This window comes from Tremella mesenterica (assembly GCF_000271645.1).
Source record: "Tremella mesenterica DSM 1558 unplaced genomic scaffold TREMEscaffold_4, whole genome shotgun sequence".
NCBI lineage: Eukaryota > Fungi > Basidiomycota > Tremellomycetes > Tremellales > Tremellaceae > Tremella > Tremella mesenterica.
This window is the reverse complement of record NW_006711228.1, coordinates 482,660-499,592: the sequence shown is the minus strand read 5'-3', so window position 1 is coordinate 499,592 and position 16,933 is coordinate 482,660. Positions and strand designations below refer to the sequence as shown.

Below are 16,933 nucleotides of genomic sequence, written 5' to 3'. Positions count from 1 at the left end.
GTACTATAGGGGTCAGACCTCGCTAGGGCATGTGTATCTCGGCTCGCTCGAAAAAGGAGAGAAGTGGAGGTCCTCTCTTCCGTTGTGGGGTATGCAGGTGACACATGGAGTGGAGGAGACACTCACCGTTCGCTGCCTTCCTTGCAAAATACGAATCGCCATCCGTACAGTGGAGGGAAACCATCAGTGTCGTCATTGTTGGCCGTTCCAATATGACGGGACACCCTGCCAGGGTTGTTCAACGTGGTATAACAAAGCTACTTGGTTCAACTCGTCATACCCAAGTCATTCGGGAGAGAAGTTCCCAAGGATCTAGCTCTGTCAGCGTATGAAGCCCGAAGAAGTCGTGTCATGGAAAGAACTGAAACGAAAACATGCTCCGGCCGCACCAACGATCCTTTCATCCCGCCAGTCGATCTCATCCATTATGCTTCCTCGCCACTCGGCGCTGGGCTGGGTATAAACGTTCATGAGTTGAAAGAGGAGATTGTTCTCATCACTCACCCGCAGCGAACAGTACAGAATACTATGGATTCAACCCCCTTCCACTCCGCCAGCACGGTCATCAGTCCAGCTTCTGGATTCGGTACGGCTCTAGACAGTCATAACGGACTGCATGAAGACGCATGCAATTCAAAGGGCACGAAAAGAGAAGGCCCAGAGGGAGATATATCTGATGGGTCGTCCGTATCTGTGTCCAGTCAATTGTCCGACGGACCCACTGGGGAAGATCGTCCGCAGATTTCGCATGCTTCACAGGAGGATCCAACGTTGTTCAAGTCAGAGGGTGACAAGCGGTCAGCACCAGAGAAGATTCATGCTTCCACGACCATAAGCAGTTTCGAGCGATATGAGAGCACCCGAGACCAGGTGAGCCGTGAACCTGTTGTTCAGCGGAGATCTTCTTCTCCAGACAACTCAGGAACATATCGATTCAACTTAGGATCCGGCTGTCTGGTAGTCTTGGGGGATGGAACGGAATTGAACATTAACACCCCCTCGTCACAAGCTCGACCCGTACTAGCTCCCAGTAGGATCTCACAAAGGCGGGGTGATCGGCGCCGAAAGGTGTGAAAGTGGGACTCACCACGACCGTGGAATTATTATAGTGCTCCACTTTATGACCTATGCACTCACATGAGGCGGAAGCCGTACACAATGTACCTACTTTTATACAGTTCGAGTAGTATATCGATGAGTTATGTGGAGTGGTGGAGGCGAATATGCAATCCAAAAGGGGTAACGCTGACTAGCTTGAAACACCATCACTGATTCCGGAAGGACCGTCTCCGAGAAACAGACCTTAGGGTTAACGTTGTCAAGCAAGCTGATGTCCCTCAAAACCTATCGAATCGTCGTAAGAGTAGAGTATGCAAATTCTTTGAGAAAAGCGTTCGGAATTACCCCTTCGAGACGCTGACTTCCGTGCTCCTCCTATACGAGTGGCGATGACGTCTCAGATCAACCTGCCACTAACGTAACAGGATGAAATTCCCTCCTTTGTTCCTCTCTTTTTGAGACTCAGCAACTCTCACCCTCATAAGATATTTAGAATCTAGTAGAAGCTCTACATAACCAGCAAACAACCTTTTTATTCGGGATTGTGATATTTGACAGACATTGGCAAGAATGTCAAAACAGTGGATGGATCCGTCCGAAAACGTTGTAGAATCTGACATCGGGCCCCACCGCACTGATAAGCCTGACCGTTGGCACCGTTATCAACAATCACCAAGATTGGCTCGGAGACCAGCAAGGGATAGGCTAACTGGGTCTCCCACCAATGTGAAGGCGTGTCCGGGTGATTCTGATTGTGTCTCTGACCCCACTTTGCTTCAAGGAGTATGTTCTCTCACATTCCCCTCACCATCTGTATTGGCCAGCAACTACAATCTAGAGCCTGTTGAAGATCACCAGAATACTCCAGCAAACTTTCCTGATACTCATGTTTCTCATCCGGAAATTACATTGAATGGTCAATCAATGTGTGCTTCGGTCAAAGGTGATGGGACTGATATGAGAAGCTCATCCAGCATTCCAAAAAGTTTTACCGCCATGGGGGAAGATAATCTGAGGATACTTGCAGAAGAAAGTAGACAGCGGATGGAGTGGTTTGCACTTCTGTATCACCGTAATCTGAACGGATTTATGGAGGGTGAATCTTCCCGTCGTCTTGCCGGCTCTCCGTGGACTTCAACAACAGAGTTTGATGTACCCCCCGAATTGCGGTCCTCATCAGGCTTCAACAGGAGAGTCAAAAGTGAAGAATTGTCAGAAGGTGGGACAGACGGGTCAGAAGGTGGGACAGACGGGAAGGATTGGGTGCACCTCTAGGGATTTGATAGCTTGGAAGTATGATGAATGAGGTAGTTTGCCGATGAGATCAGCCCGTGAGGGCCGAAACGTCGATGATAATATCGCAGTCCCTGTTCCATCACTCTACTACTTTGTCTTATTGTCCTTTGAATTGTATTTATTTGTCTCTGATTTTCTGCTTACCAGTGAATATGATAAGTATAGAGACAGGTAGTACTCTTCCCCCTCTGTATTCTCATCTGATTATACGCAAACAATGGGTGTATCAGGACCACTCCCGTAGAGGAAGCATAAATTACATACATGGATGGCAGGGTTGGAGTTGTATCTAGGCTCTAGACCCTATTGTAATGCTCGACCGAGACCTACTGGGGACCCTCATGGATAGACACCGGGCGGCGCACATCCATCTAAGCGACCGGTTCCATGTTGGGTCTATCCTGGTTTGGCGCACGGATCGGACATTCATCGTCTAAACCCCGTTATGTCGGTCTAACACCGCCTCTAGAAGGTAAAAGATTCTCCCACGTTTTAACCATGTATCTTCTCACTTCTATAAGTCTAACCGGATGGGGTTAGACTAGTGGAGAGGTGTGAATGTGTGAACGTGTGAACGTGGGATCATGAGACCATAAATTCTTGGATTCTTGGATTCTTGAGACCATGAGATTGTGAGATCGCGGGAATGTGGGATCGTGAGAAAGTGGGATTATGGGGGAAAGCTTCTCTGGGGGTTGACAAGTAATCTTGGCATGAAAGAAGCTATCATAGCTTCTTAACCTCCATGAGAAGCTTATAAAGCCATAAACTCAGGGAACATCCCATCCTCCACAAATCTCTTCTTGACATTCATTTCTAACTTTTACTCGCCAGGCAACGTGAAACCCTTCAAATATGTCAAGTGGAAACGAGTCGGATGAATCTGCTCCGCGTGTATCCACGGGCGTTGCGTTGGATGCGAACTTTCATCGGTATGACAGTGGAGTTGTGGTAATTGGAAAGAACGACCGGTGGAAAGGGCTGAACGACCTTCTATCTGGATCGTTATTCAATGACGATCCCGATTTCGGCGAGAACGTATGCTGCAGGGAGAATGGAACCAACGGCAACAATAGGAGTCAGACAACTCAAAATCCTACTCCACCTCTGTCTGTTATTGCAGAAGAAGGCGATGAATATGAGGATGGTTCAGATGGATCTTCTCTCTTTAGCCCTTGCTCACCCGGTTGGCCCTACTCGCTAGGACACGATCCGTCATCTTCATCATCTATCTTCCTAGACGATGCCTATCCTGATACGACCTCTCAACAGTCAGAATATTGTCCCCCTTTGGACCCTAATGACACTGATAGAGTCAAAGATGGTTCATTGGTTCTCTCCTCCCCTCTTGACAGCGGTAGCGAGGCATTCGACTTAGAAGAGGTTCCTGACAGTGAGTAGATCAACTTCAAAGTGCTGTCCAAGAGTGATTGTGAAGGACTTCAAAGAAACACATTTTCTCTTTGATCTCAGACCCAACAGGTGTCCAGAGCTTTTTTCAGATTTTCACGGTATCAACCTAAAAAATGTGTATAGTACGGTTTGGTAGTATGACGGTCACTTACCATATGTTGATGCGACCTGATTGATCGTTGATTCGTTGACATCCTTCCATGATCCGTGATTGACGGTGACCTTGGTTACGACGATACGGACAAGCACTGTTTCGATCTCCTTTCTCTCTCACTTGAAGCATGAAACATGACTTCTAATCTCCTATCCGACATCCCTTCTTATTCTGTCATCTGTCATTTGTTATTTCACCGCTTCGTTTCAAATTTCATCTTCCGCTTTTCATCCTTCCCCTCCCTCCACGACACCCTGAGATCGTCTCATCATTGATGAAGATGAAAAAGGACTTGAAGGTCAGCTCTCATCTGTAATTTCTCAGCTCTCAGCTCTCTTATCATATTATTCGATCATACATATCTACTATATCTTCATTTCTTACTCCAATCATACTTATTGAAGCTCGATTTACACATCTTTCGACCAAACTTACTCTATCTCTTGTCTAATCAGATCAAATAACTCAGCACAACACACCTTTGAATTAATCTTCATCTCCCCTCCAAGTGTCTATTTGTCAGAATAGAAAAAGTGAGTGAAAGAACCTGAGTAATTTTCATCCCATCTTCCATTCGCAAACGTTTAACTCAGCAAAACGAACTTGACAATCTGACTACCAGCAACTTTGGAATCTATCAACTACCCTTTCATCACCTATGAATCCAAACACTTCTGCATCCTCAAGTCGAGTAAGAACATACCATGACGTACTACGTTCACGAGGATTCATAGAATGTACAGATCCTACTGGTAAACGTGTTCTGGTCCCCCTTTCGACCGTTCTGCCAGGTCGGGTCGATCAAAGAACTTCCCGACCTTCTTTATTCCCTCGTAGGGATATTCCGACTTTTCCTGTTAGAGATCAAACCCATCACCAAATCAATGAACACCCTTCCACTTTAGGTTTCCGTGATCAATATCACCAATCACAAGCGATAACGGAAGAACCGGATGAAGAGGCAATAGATGATTCCGATGATGATGATGATTTTCCAGCTGATTCCATCAACTCATACAATCATATTTCTGAGTTTTCTAAGAACTCTCATGGAGAAAATCATCGGGTGGAGACAGAACAAGAATGGTTCAGAAAGTTACCTAAAGAAAGATGGCCGTGTAATCGTCAACCTTCACATCTTCTCGCTGACACTCTCAATCCCAAACCCGCTGGAATGCCCAATTGTTGAATGAACACTATGAATGCATGACAACTACGAACGAACGAACAAGCGAGCAAAAGTTTCGAGCTGATGACCTTATTCAAGCCCCCCAAACACTCCCACTCTTGAAGAAGGGAAGGGAAACGAGTGGGCTAGGCCAGCAAGTCACAACCAGCCTTGAGGTCATCAAGGATGTCAGACCTCTGGGAAATCACCCAGTCGCGTCTCATGGCTGCCTGAGTGGCAGTGACGCGCTCAGACTCGTTCGAGTGAGGGTGTTCATCGCTTGAGTGAGGATGTTTGTCGTTCGAGTGAAGATGTTTGATACCCCTCAACCCTAAGATGCTGGCCAGGGATTGCTCCGTGCGCTCAAAATATTGGAGGCCCAGTTTCACAAGCGAGCGTTCGAGGTCCGTAGGGCCGATTGGTTTGGTGAGTCCATCTGCTATCATACTGGCTGTTGAAGTGTACAAAGGCTGGATGACACCTCGTTCAACAAGTTCTCGAACAAAGTGGTAGCGAATATCGATCTGCTTCGATCGAGAATGGCCAATGGGATTTAGAGCAAGCGCAAGCGATGCCTTGTTGTCACCATAGAGCACAGTTGGCTGAGTCTGAGGTAAACCAAGCTCAGCAAGCAGTTGCCTGAGCCAGACGAGCTCTCGAGCGGCTTGAGCGAGTCCGATGTATTCCGCATCTCCTGTTGCTAGAGCAACCGAAGGCTGCCTCTTTGATTGCCAACTGACAGCCCCACCCCACAAGGTGAACACATAGCCACTGGTGCATCTCCGCTTTGATGGATCGCTCGTTCCAAACTCAGCATCACTGTATCCTTCGAGCGAGCGGTTGGGTGTTCCATATGTGATGCCAAGGTTGCGTGAATGAGCGAGGTACCGGAAGACATGGGTCACTGCTGTCCAATGAGCAGCTGATGGATTGTTGGCAAAGCGACCGAGCAGCCCAACAGCGAACGCAATATCCGGTCGAGTTCCAAGCATGGTGTACATGAGCGAGCCGAGGGCGGACAGGTATCGAGCTCGATCCGTCCCAGCCTCATTGTTCGAGCGAGGAAGAAGGACCTGCTTAGGTGGCAGCGGGGTCTTGGTTTCTCTGCACTCATCAAACGAGAAGCGTTGAAGTATTGAGTTTGTGTATCTCTGCTGGCCCAGATGCAGCTGCCTAGTCGAACGATTGCGTGTGACCTCAAGTCCCAGAATAAAATGGAGCTCCCCAAGATCCTTCATCTCGAACTCGTTCGACATCGCACCCTTGAATTCCTCAAGTGTCGCAAGCTTGCTGGCAGCAATGGTAAGATCATCCACATAGACTCCCACTATCATGAGACCTCGATCGTCTTGTCTGACATAGATTGAATGATCGGTCTTGAGTCGAACAAAGTCAAGCTTGAGCAGGACTTGATCAAGCACAAAGTACCATGCTCGAGGTGATTGCTTGAGCCCATAGAGCGCTCGCTTCAATCGCCACACTGTTGATTGGTCGAGCGAGATCCCTTCCGGTGGGTCCATGAACACTTCTTCTGAGAGGGGGGCATATAGGAATGCTGTGTTCACATCCATCTGATGGAGTTCGAGGTCGAGCATTGCAGTGAGAGCAAGTATGCAGCGAATAGACTGGAATTTTGCGACCGGGGCGAACGTCTCCGAGTAGTCAATGCCTTCAACCTGACTGAAACCTCGAGCGACTACTCGAGCCTTGTACCGTTCGATTGAGCCATCCTGTTTGAGCTTGAGCTTGAAGACCCATTTGGAGGAGACCAGTTTGCCTTGAGCAGCCGAGCGAGGAACCTTCTCAAACACACCGGCTTTGACGAGCGAACACATCTCATCATTGGCTGCTGCCTCCCACTGTTTGGCATCAATTGAGCTCATTGCCTGCTTCCAGTTCCTGGGTTCTGGTTCGAGCGCATGAGCGGCAAGTGCAGCTTGACTCAGAGTAGTTGGCCAAAGAGCAAGTCGAGCATCCGAGGGATGGCAGTCCTTCTCGCCCGGTCGACCAAGGAAGTCATCAAGTTCGTCCTCATAGTCCTCAGCCGAAGTGTGAAGAGCAAATCGAACGGGCGGTCGGATCGAACGACCTGAGCGGGTGTGCGGAAGAGCTGGATTGGGAGGGGCAGGCTGTAACATTCGTTCATTCTCATCTCCCACTACAGCCTCATACTCCCACCAGTCATGACGTCTTGCTTGACCTCGAGGTCGGTTATTCATCTCGCGAACCATCTCCTGCTCGACCTCGTTCTCTTGCTCGGGTTCTTGCTTGAGGTTGGGCTGATCCTCTGCCAGAGGTTCTCCCACCGCTTCCACAAAGTCCTGCTCAATCGGTTGAGCTGGTGGGACTGGCTGTGCTTGCCTCGAGCGAATGAGGTCAAGGTCTTGTGATGAAACAAAGGGTCGAGCAGCCGAGCTATGCGGCAGCGTCTCATCGAAGATTGCATCGCGCGTGAGGACGATCGTTCGTGACTTGGGATCCCATAACCTATAGGCCTTCTGTGTCTCTGAATACCCCAACATGCAACAGATGACCGCTCGCTCTGCCATCTTCTTCACTCGCTTCTGTTTTGGCACGAGTGCCCATGCGGTCGAACCAATCACTCTGAGATGTCCCAGGTATGGTTTCCTCCCATGAATGACTTCGAACGGTGTCTCATTCTTGAGCGAGGCCGAGGGCGAGCGATTCTTCAAGTAGACCACAGTGTCCATGACTTGTGCCCAGAGCGAGACTGGGAGGCGTTCGGAATGGAGAAGAGAGATAGTCCTTTCCACCAGTGTTCGGTTCGCACGCTCGGCTACACCGTTCTGCTGAGAAGTGTAAGGGAGAGTTGTCTGATGCTTGATGCCGAGCGACTTAAGGTATGACTCAAACTCGCTCGAGGTGAACTCTCCTCCATTGTCCGAGCGAAGAACCTTCAGCTTGCGCTCTGTAAGTCGTTCAACTTGAGGCAGCCAGTCCTTGAACGCACCAAATGCATCTGATTTCTTCTTTAAGAAGGCAACCCAGTGATATCTCGATCGATCGTCCACCAGTACCATCACATATCGAGCGCCTCCCTCGGATGGTCGATCGATGTCGCACAGATCGGTGTGAACGAGGTCTAGAACATTCTCAGCTCTGCTCCCACTGTGAGGAAAAGGTGGTCGTACAATCTTGCCCATCACACAGCCCTCACAAGTGTGTTCTAGATCCAGAGGATGCTTGCGATCAAGCGAGGCCCCAGTGCTGAGTCCACCAAAGAGTCGCTTCATCGAACTTGAGCCAAGGTGAGCGAGCCTTCGATGCCAGATCTCAAACGAGGCTTTGGCGGTAGAGGCCTTGATAGGAGCAGGAGGAAGGCCTCGCTCAGCCGGAGTGATCGTTGCAGGCAACGAGCGAAGACCTTGGTCGAGCGCATGAAGCGAGTGAGCACCCATCTTCACATCCAGGATCCAACTCTTGTTGACCAAGCGAGCGATTGCGGCGACCAAGTTGTTCTTGGAGATCGTGCAGGTGGTACTGTCGAACGAAACTTGAGCACCTTTCAGAGCAAGCTGTCCGACCGAGACCAGATTGAAGGCAAGGCCTGGAACGAAGAGGACTCTGTCCATGACAACTCGTTCGCCCAGGTGATTGACAAATCGAGCGGTGCCGAACGAGTGAGACTTGAGAGATGATCCCCCAGCTGTGGTGACAGACACCTCCGAGTCGAGCGAGGTGATTTTGTCCAGCATCGATCGATCGCCCGTCATTGACTGCGAAGCTCCAGAGTCTAGTATCCAGACCTTGGGGGCAGGAGCAAGCGAGGGATGAGTGACGAGTGCATGCTCGAACGAGGTGAAGCCATGAGATGCGAAGGCAGCAACTTCATCCTTCTGCTCCTGCTCCTGTGCCTTGTTCAGATGACCCCTTCGTCCTTTCTTCGACCGTCCTCTTCGCTCTCCAACTTGCTCCTTCTCTGGACAGTCCACTACCCAGTGAACAATCGAACCACATCGAGCGCAGGGATGCTCCTTGCTTGGCTTCTTCCCCGAACGTCTGAGCGAAGCATAGAAGGCGTGGAGATCGCTTGAGGAGTTGAGGGAAAGAGAGGACACTTGAGTGGAGAGGGCGGTCGACTCGTTTGCGCGAGCGAGCTGCCCGGCATTGATCCGGAGGATGGCAAGCCTGACATTCTCGATTGTTGGGTTCTCGCTTGATGTCCAGACCTGATCCAGGTAGGACCCAAATCGCTCAGGCAGACCATTGAGGAGGACATTGACACAGAGCTGATCGAGATCGAAGTCGAGCGTCTTGAGTTCTCGATATCGACCGATTGTCTGGTTCACCCAGCCTTCCACATCTCCTCCATCCTCACACTTCGAGTCCAAGAAGACTCTCCCCAGAGCGAACGAGTACTGCGCACCCGAGGTTCCATAGAGCGAGGTAAGCGCACAGTAAATCTTGTATGAGCGAGGAAAGACGGCATCAATCAGGTGGATGTGCGACTTGATGATATCCTCTGAGCAGGTTGAGAGGATCCCAGCTGCAATCTGATGGTCTCGTTCGATCCAATCCGAGTTTGCTTTGAGTTCGGTCGCATCGGTCGAGGTGAGGTTGTGAGGAGGATGTGCAGTCTCGACAATGAAGGAGGCCGAACGAGTGAGCGCAAAGGCAATGGTGATTCTCTGCTTCCACTGGACAAAGTTCTCCTTGCCCAGCAGCTTGGGTACTGCATCGAACGATTTTGAGACGTGTTCAGACATTGTTCGAGGTGTGGGGTGTCGACCGAGCAAAATTCAATGTATGTAAGCTGGACAGACAAACAACAAGAAACTCTCGTGTAGAGCGGCTGTTTAGGCTCGCCGCTCTCCCTTCAGGCGTACCGGTGTATATCCCCTTTGACCTTCTTCCTGCAATCGAGCGAGCAGGGTCAAGTGAGCAAGAAGCAAAGACTCGAGCGCAGAGGCTAGTTGACGAAAAAACGGAACCCAGCAAGCTGAGTCGGTTGGATGGTCGGTTTGACTGCTTTCTGGATGTAGTAGAGATACTCTAGATCCAAGAGAAGCAGTTCAGGCTCATAACCTGTTGAATGAACACTATGAATGCATGACAACTACGAACGAACGAACAAGCGAGCAAAAGTTTCGAGCTGATGACCTTATTCAAGCCCCCCAAACACCAATACCTGTACATCCCCATATGGATATCAGAGAGAGATGAAGGACATGGAAGATACGGATGACAGTTCTGAATATTCATCCTTTTTGTCTTCTCGGTCTTCAGTGCGTGAAACACCTGTAATAGACGAACAAGACTTGAATGATAGGACTCGTATGAACGACGCCGTGAAAGAAGGAGGAGGAGAAACGACGGATATACGTCATAGTGAAACGGACGAAATAACGGAGCAGACGGGACATTTGAACATTCAGATAAATTTATCATCTGACTCTAAACGTCTAAGTCAGATGACACAGGAAGAATATGAAGCATGGGAATATGCGAATGGAGTGTTCAGCTGGAATGACACGAGTACTTTCTAACATATATCTGAGATCTCGCCGTAGTATCATTTGACAACTGACATTCATGTCTTCAGTATACTTATAAGAGATGAATGAAGAGACATCAAGATGTTTACATGACATGTCATATAGTCGTTAATAACCAAGTTCGTCACCCCAATCATCCTCTGTAATAGTCTAAAAGTCAGCTGAATGAGCTTTTGATCAAAAGGTGTACTCACCATCCAAGCATAATAAATGGAACCTATTGAAGCCGTATTGAGAAGGGTAGAGAGGAAAGCGCCGTTTATCTTTCCATTGGAGGACTGAATGTCAGCATGATCACATGTATGAACATCATATAAAGACTTTTGCCGGTGGAGCAGTAAGATGAGTGTAGAGAGTAAGTGTGAAAAAATTGGAGTGAAAAGATATGGAAACTCACATTACACAGTGGTTGAGAGGCGAGGAAGAAGATGACTTGTCCTCCTGCAAAGAACATGAAAGCTAGTATGTAAAACACTGATATGAGCGTCTATCGATGGAGTATACTTCAGAACAGACTTACAAGCTGGTTTGACCTCATTCAGCACTTTCAGGACTATCACAAGCATAATAATCAGATAACCAACAGCGGCCCTGATATGTTAGTAACTCCCCTCAAGCACCTCTGAGAATAGGGGGAGGGGAGGGATCAGTACTCACACGGCTGGCCATATGAGAGTCAAGATGAACAGCCCGATCGACTTGAGTTCATCGAAATGACTAGAAGATAGCTGGAAAGCTGATGTCCACGATAGTGCCGTATCGAGGGATATATATAAAGTGGGAGCGAAGAAAAGTATCGCTATGATCATCAGGGGAACAAGAGCTGCCGGGGTACCATCCCTATATCATCAGACCTTCGGTGCGACTCTGAAGAAAGTTGACATACTCAACCACTTGGGTAGCTATCAAGGCGTTGCCAAGAAGAAGCCAAAAGAAGACGGCGACAAATCCCAGATGTATGCTAGAGAGGATTGATAATGCCGTTGAACCTCACTCGTCAACTTAACCCCGACAGCAGGACAGCTGAACTTACCTTGCTCAAATATTGAAGACATAGTCAGAAGTTGAAAAACCGAATGAAGACCAAAAACCTGCGTGTCAGCATCATCCCGGACATGTTCTGATATCGTCCTAGATGGCATGACTTACAATCAATAACAAACGCAGTTCCATCCTTCCCACAGCCGCCTTTCTACGACTAGCAGCGTATGTGAGACCGACCGCCACAAGAACACTCAGGGCGGAGAGTACGATCAACGCTAAACATCAGCTGTTCTTCACTGAGACATTGCGACAAGGGTCATTTCAATACGTACCGACATCACCTATACTGCCCCTATGCCCCACGTGAGCGATTTCGCAATTCGCCCCCACGCCCGTCCCTGCGTCTCCTCGTGCGAGGACTAGATTATTGTCCCCAGATGTGGCTGTACCAGTCTGTTTATCATCAGCTCTGTGTCCTTTGCTCAGTACCCGATCCCGGACCGCATTGTGGTTGATATGTGAAACGAGGATGAAAACTCACAACATGATATTGATTGAAAAAGGCGGATGTGGAAGGAAAGAGGGTGGTAAAGCCATTGTCGCTGTTGTATAATTGAGAGAAGAAAAGGTTGCATTGAGGTAAGGGAGCATGCTGACCTATTGGATTAGCTCGATTCATCTCTCCGTTCAACCCTACCTCACTGCTCAGAGGCTGGGGAGCTTTGGGATATGGGAAGATGAGAGGATAATGAGATAACTCACATATCCAGCGGAATGATCCGAATGGATCTGGCATCCTGGAATGCTTCCTCACCACTCCAGATTAAATTGCAGGTATAAGGTAGACTAGGTTCTTACGTTGGGTATGTTCAACTTCAGAGAAGGCCCGAGCGACGCCACCGCCAACCTCTTGTGCAGGCGATGTCGAGGAGGACGACTTGATCCTCTTTTGTCGAAAAGTAAGGCAGTACCGATGGAGACGGACGACAGCCGTTGTGAGAAGCCCACCGAAGTTTGAGGAGGGGGGGGGAGAGGAAGGGAGTTATTGATGTCGTTAATGAGGAAGAGTCAAAACCTGGGGCCTTCTTCAGAATCCCAAAGAGGCCGAGCTAGCGACTAGCAAACAGCGTTTATACAAGTCGAAGCGATCGTGCAATGCTAGCACAGTCTTGCTTCGGTCGCGGGAGGTCGACTTGCTGGCAAAGATCGAGGAGCTGGCAGAGTGGGATACGGATCTGACGGAAGTGCAGATAGATGGCGGTTTGCGAGGAAGGTCCCCCAAGGAGGGTTGAAGAGGGTGGATTAGGATAAGAACGACGTATCAAAGGACCTCAATCTCGAGGCTGGATGGATGTGCGGGAAGCGGTAAGAGCTATGGTTAGGTTGACCTTGGTCTACTTTCTTTCCTATTGAACCTACGCCAGAAGACCACCAGAGAATGAATGGGGAATACAACCTAGGATGAGTAGAGCATCAGTGAATGCATTACGACCATGTCCATACAGACGAGTTGAGTGAGCATCTACCTATTGATATTTCTCTCGTTTGCCACCCAGACCACCCGGCCACCCACCCATGGCCACCCAACAAATGTTCACACCTCGCACCTGACACCTGGGCCTTGGGGGCAGAAGCACAGACCCCTTTTGAGCATCTGAAACACTACCCCTCCTCACTAGCTTCTTCTTTGTACGTCAATGATCAAAAGGGAAAGTCGATTGATCGACATGCCGCGCATGTTCAAATTGCCTTGAGTGACATGGACGAGCGAAGTTGAGGGTTTCTTGTTGCTGGAATGTCATTTCCTTCGTTGGCGATGCATACGCCGAAGTGGCTCTCCTTCAAGCCGAGACCCATCGCGGTGAGCCATCCTGACACCAAGAGGGAAAGGCAGAAAGTGCGATGAGATGGCTCAACTGATGGAATGGCGCAAGCGGACCGTGCCTCTGACGATCATTGGCTGGTCGATATGACAGGCGCGGGACCCGAGGGCCCAGGGCCGAGGGGTGGACAGAGCGGCATGAGCTTTTTTACTTTCAGGGACGGATGACATGCCACGCGTCACGACGCGTTCCGTGATGCAAAGTTGGCGTTTCAGGTTTTGACAAGGAAAAACTTCCTTTTGAAAAGAGAGAGAGATGGCTTTGAGGGTGGACAGGGCTTTGACACTGTCGGCCATGCGGGTGCATCTGTGATTCTATTGCTCCATGGTGCACGGTGCACGGTGCGCCAAGTTGGGGCCTGCACCGCAGCTGAGGGATCGAGGGGGAAAGGCTGAAGGGAGTACGAGAACATGGTCGTATTTTGATGAATAGACGTTTGATCGTCTTGTTCTTCTTTGACACCTTTGTATCTTTTCTCTCTTTCTCTCTCTCTCCACACAGCTCTCTTCTCTCCCGCCTTTAACCTATCATCACCTCCACTCACACCCCCTTTCCCACCCTCCCCCCCTGTTCATTGTAAACTTCTGTTTCTTATTCACCCTCAACCTCATTCTTCATTTCCGACATTCCCCTCTTTCATCCTCTTTGTCACCCTCTCCGTCACTCTCTCCGCTCTCAAACCCCTTCCCAGCCCTCCAATCTCATATCTCTCTGACTTCTTAAACTCTCACGCTCTTTTTCAACGCGACGTCTGGAACTCGCAATGTCTATCTTTGCAACCCTTGCAGCCCTTTCTCTCTCCCTATCCTTCTCCGTACTTCCCGTCATCGCTCAAAATGTCACGTCCTATGCCATCTCGCCCGCCCCCTTCACTGACCTTTGCGTCGCCCCTTCCAGCTCATCAGAAGGAGCTCAACTCGTCCTCACAAACTGCAACGACGATCTCGTCGCGTGGACATATAGTGCTGGCTCTCTCGTCAACACGGCCACCAACATGTGTCTCGATCTGACAGATGGTGGTGCCTGGAGCGGCAACAAACTGCAAGTTTGGGGATGTTACTCGTGGAACCCAAATCAACAATGGGATCTCAGCGGCGAAAACATCAAATGGGATGGTCAAAATTTGTGCATGGATCTCACGGACGGTGACGGCTCAGATGGCACCGTCTTGCAGGTCTGGCAATGCTACGATGGAAACAGCAACCAGGAGTGGGTCTTCACTGAGATCGAGGAAGTGGGCGATGATGATGAGTGTGTGACTGCGTCGCGTAAGTTTATTCTTGTGAATTTTCATGGACAAAAATCCTTTCCGACCGTATCCTTGTTCTACCTTTGTCGATCCGAGCCAATCCCTTCAAAGCCTTGCCGGTCAGATCTTTCACACGATGATCGATTCTTTGGAAAGGCCAGGAGACTGAGAGTTCACCCGCCTTTCTGGTAACCTGCTGATTATCGCAGCGTCTGGACCTACGGCTACCGCCTCCACTGCATCATCTTCCACCGCCTCCCCTTCATTCATTGCCGACGCCGTCAACGCCACGGATCTCCTCGCCACTCCCACAGCCAGTGCAACTGCCGACTCCGCTTCCGACACTACTTCTGTCATTGGAGGCGAGCTATGGGGCAACGGAGGTGGAAACAATCATACGTCATCCTCGTCAGCCTCCGACTCGTGGAACACTGGCGGGTCTAGTGATTCATGGGGCTCTTCCACCTCTGCGTCTTGGGCATCAGCGACTGCCAGCGCCACGTTTACCTCTTCCTCTGCCTCGTCCTCATCGACATCCTCCTCCAGTGGCTCTGTGAGCAACTCGGGCATCCTACAAACGTCTGGGACGAAGATTGTGGACCCGAGTGGTAATGAGGTCGTCCTCCGAGGTGTTAACATTGGCGGCTGGCTCGTACTCGAGGATTGGATGTGTGGTATCAATGACAATTCTGGAAGCGGTGATCGATTCGCTCAGGATACGTTGGAAAACCGATTCGGTGTCGACGCCACAGCCGCCCTCATCGAAACGTGGCAAGACAATTACATGGTCGAAAGCGACTTTGACAATATTGCAGCCATGGGCTTCAACGTCATGCGCATGCCGTTTTCGTACCGAACAGTCCAATGGGCCAACGGCTCATGGCGAGATGACGCATTCACCAAGATGGACTGGGCTATCGCGCAAGGCAAAAAGAGAGGTATCTACTGTATCCCTACCTTTCACATCTGGGACTCGCAGAAGGACGACTATTCCCTCATTTCTGAAGACTCGGATGGTGGACAGAGTTCACGCGACGCAGCTGGCGAGATCTGGAAAAAAGTCGCCGCTCATTGGATGGGAGAAACCGCCATTGCAGCTTACGACGCGATCAACGAGCCCACAGGTTCAGCAGGTGATAAACTGCAGCAAGATCTTTACAATGCTATCCGTTCCGTCGACGCGAATCGAATCATTATCATGGAGTCGATCTCGACGGATCCCTCGACATACGGTTGGACGCAAGTCGTGTACAGTATGCACGAGTACCTGATGATGACAGACGACGTAGGGGCAAATCAGGCGGCGTGGTCGGGCGCTCAGGGAGATATTGACACGTGGAACGGATATCAGATCCCCACTTATATCGGCGAGTTTATGGCTCACGAGGATACGCTCCCCTACATGCTCGATCAATTGAATAACAACCGCGTTAGTTGGAGCTTCTGGAGTTACAAAAGTGTCAACATGGGAGGTTGGAGTGTGTACATTTTCCCTGCCAATCCTGTCGACGTGTCGAACGATGACTACAACTCGATAATGAACGCGTGGTCAAATTTCGGAACGCCCACACAAAACTCGGATATCTATCAGACGTATGTGAACGCTGCTGGTGGTAATGCAAATTTGAAGAAGAGGGAGGAGAGGTTTGTGAAAGTTAGTCAGAGAGCAGGAGCTGAGAGTGCGAGAAGAAGTTGGGGTTCACATAGAAGAGCGGGTCGATTTTCAAGTCACGGTCGAAGTAAATGATTCAATCGATCTGCCCATCGGTCATATCAAGAACTATCGAACGAGACAAAAAAAAATCGACGTGTTTGATTGCATGAATAATCCTAGCGATTATTTTTTGAGTTTGAGTGTCGACCAGGAGTGGGTAAAGAAAGCGAACGTGAATGAGAAGGAGAAGGAAGTGGAAGTGGAAGTCTCGGGTCATGAGGAGGAAAATCACAATCAACAAATTCGGCATCGTTTCATCATACATTATTCTTTCTTTTTTCTCCACCGACTTTTGTCTTCTCCACTGGTGGAGAGTAAGACTGGGTCTTTATTAGGGACATCGGGTTTGTCTGTCATACTACCATGTTTTTTTTTTCTTGTGCGGTTCGAGATCGTACTATGTCTTAGCTGTGTTTTGCTCTCGAAGGGTAAAACAGTTATCATGCATCTTTTTGTCTTTTGTGCCATTACTGAGTTCTAACATGTTCTCAACTGTA

At 49.4% G+C, this 16,933-nt stretch overlaps 5 protein-coding genes across 5 annotated transcripts; 3 read left to right on the top strand and 2 right to left on the bottom strand.

Annotated features, from left to right (window-relative positions):
* Nucleotides 1–351: 351 nt before the first annotated feature.
* On the top strand, nt 352–2,704 carry TREMEDRAFT_61621 (uncharacterized protein; the record flags this gene model as incomplete). The annotated part of the gene is made up of 3 exons (XM_007004059.1): nt 352–1,068; nt 1,618–2,299; nt 2,631–2,704. 3 exons carry the CDS (start codon nt 352–354, stop codon nt 2,702–2,704), a joined length of 1,473 nt encoding a protein of 490 aa, XP_007004121.1.
* A 506-nt stretch (nt 2,705–3,210) lies between these two features.
* TREMEDRAFT_61620 (uncharacterized protein) lies at nt 3,211–3,944 on the top strand (the record flags this gene model as incomplete). Its single annotated transcript, XM_007004058.1, has 2 exons — nt 3,211–3,748; nt 3,892–3,944. The coding sequence occupies 2 exons, from the start codon at nt 3,211–3,213 to the stop codon at nt 3,942–3,944; spliced, it is 591 nt and encodes a 196-aa protein (XP_007004120.1).
* Nucleotides 3,945–8,939: 4,995 nt separating this feature from the next.
* On the bottom strand, nt 8,940–9,817 carry TREMEDRAFT_61618 (uncharacterized protein; the record flags this gene model as incomplete). Its single annotated transcript, XM_007004057.1, has 2 exons — nt 8,940–9,110; nt 9,170–9,817. The coding sequence occupies 2 exons, from the start codon at nt 9,815–9,817 to the stop codon at nt 8,940–8,942; spliced, it is 819 nt and encodes a 272-aa protein (XP_007004119.1).
* Nucleotides 9,818–10,714: 897 nt separating this feature from the next.
* TREMEDRAFT_61617 (uncharacterized protein) lies at nt 10,715–12,386 on the bottom strand (the record flags this gene model as incomplete). The annotated part of the gene is made up of 11 exons (XM_007004056.1): nt 10,715–10,756; nt 10,801–10,884; nt 11,004–11,080; nt 11,127–11,197; nt 11,264–11,446; nt 11,493–11,595; nt 11,640–11,697; nt 11,756–11,865; nt 11,923–12,043; nt 12,132–12,247; nt 12,353–12,386. The coding sequence occupies 11 exons, from the start codon at nt 12,384–12,386 to the stop codon at nt 10,715–10,717; spliced, it is 999 nt and encodes a 332-aa protein (XP_007004118.1).
* Nucleotides 12,387–13,934: 1,548 nt separating this feature from the next.
* Nucleotides 13,935–16,900, top strand: TREMEDRAFT_73633 (uncharacterized protein). The gene is made up of 2 exons (XM_007004272.1): nt 13,935–14,741; nt 14,932–16,900. The coding sequence occupies exons 1-2, from the start codon at nt 14,237–14,239 to the stop codon at nt 16,467–16,469; spliced, it is 2,043 nt and encodes a 680-aa protein (XP_007004334.1). The 5' UTR covers nt 13,935–14,236; the 3' UTR covers nt 16,470–16,900.
* Nucleotides 16,901–16,933: the final 33 nt, after the last annotated feature.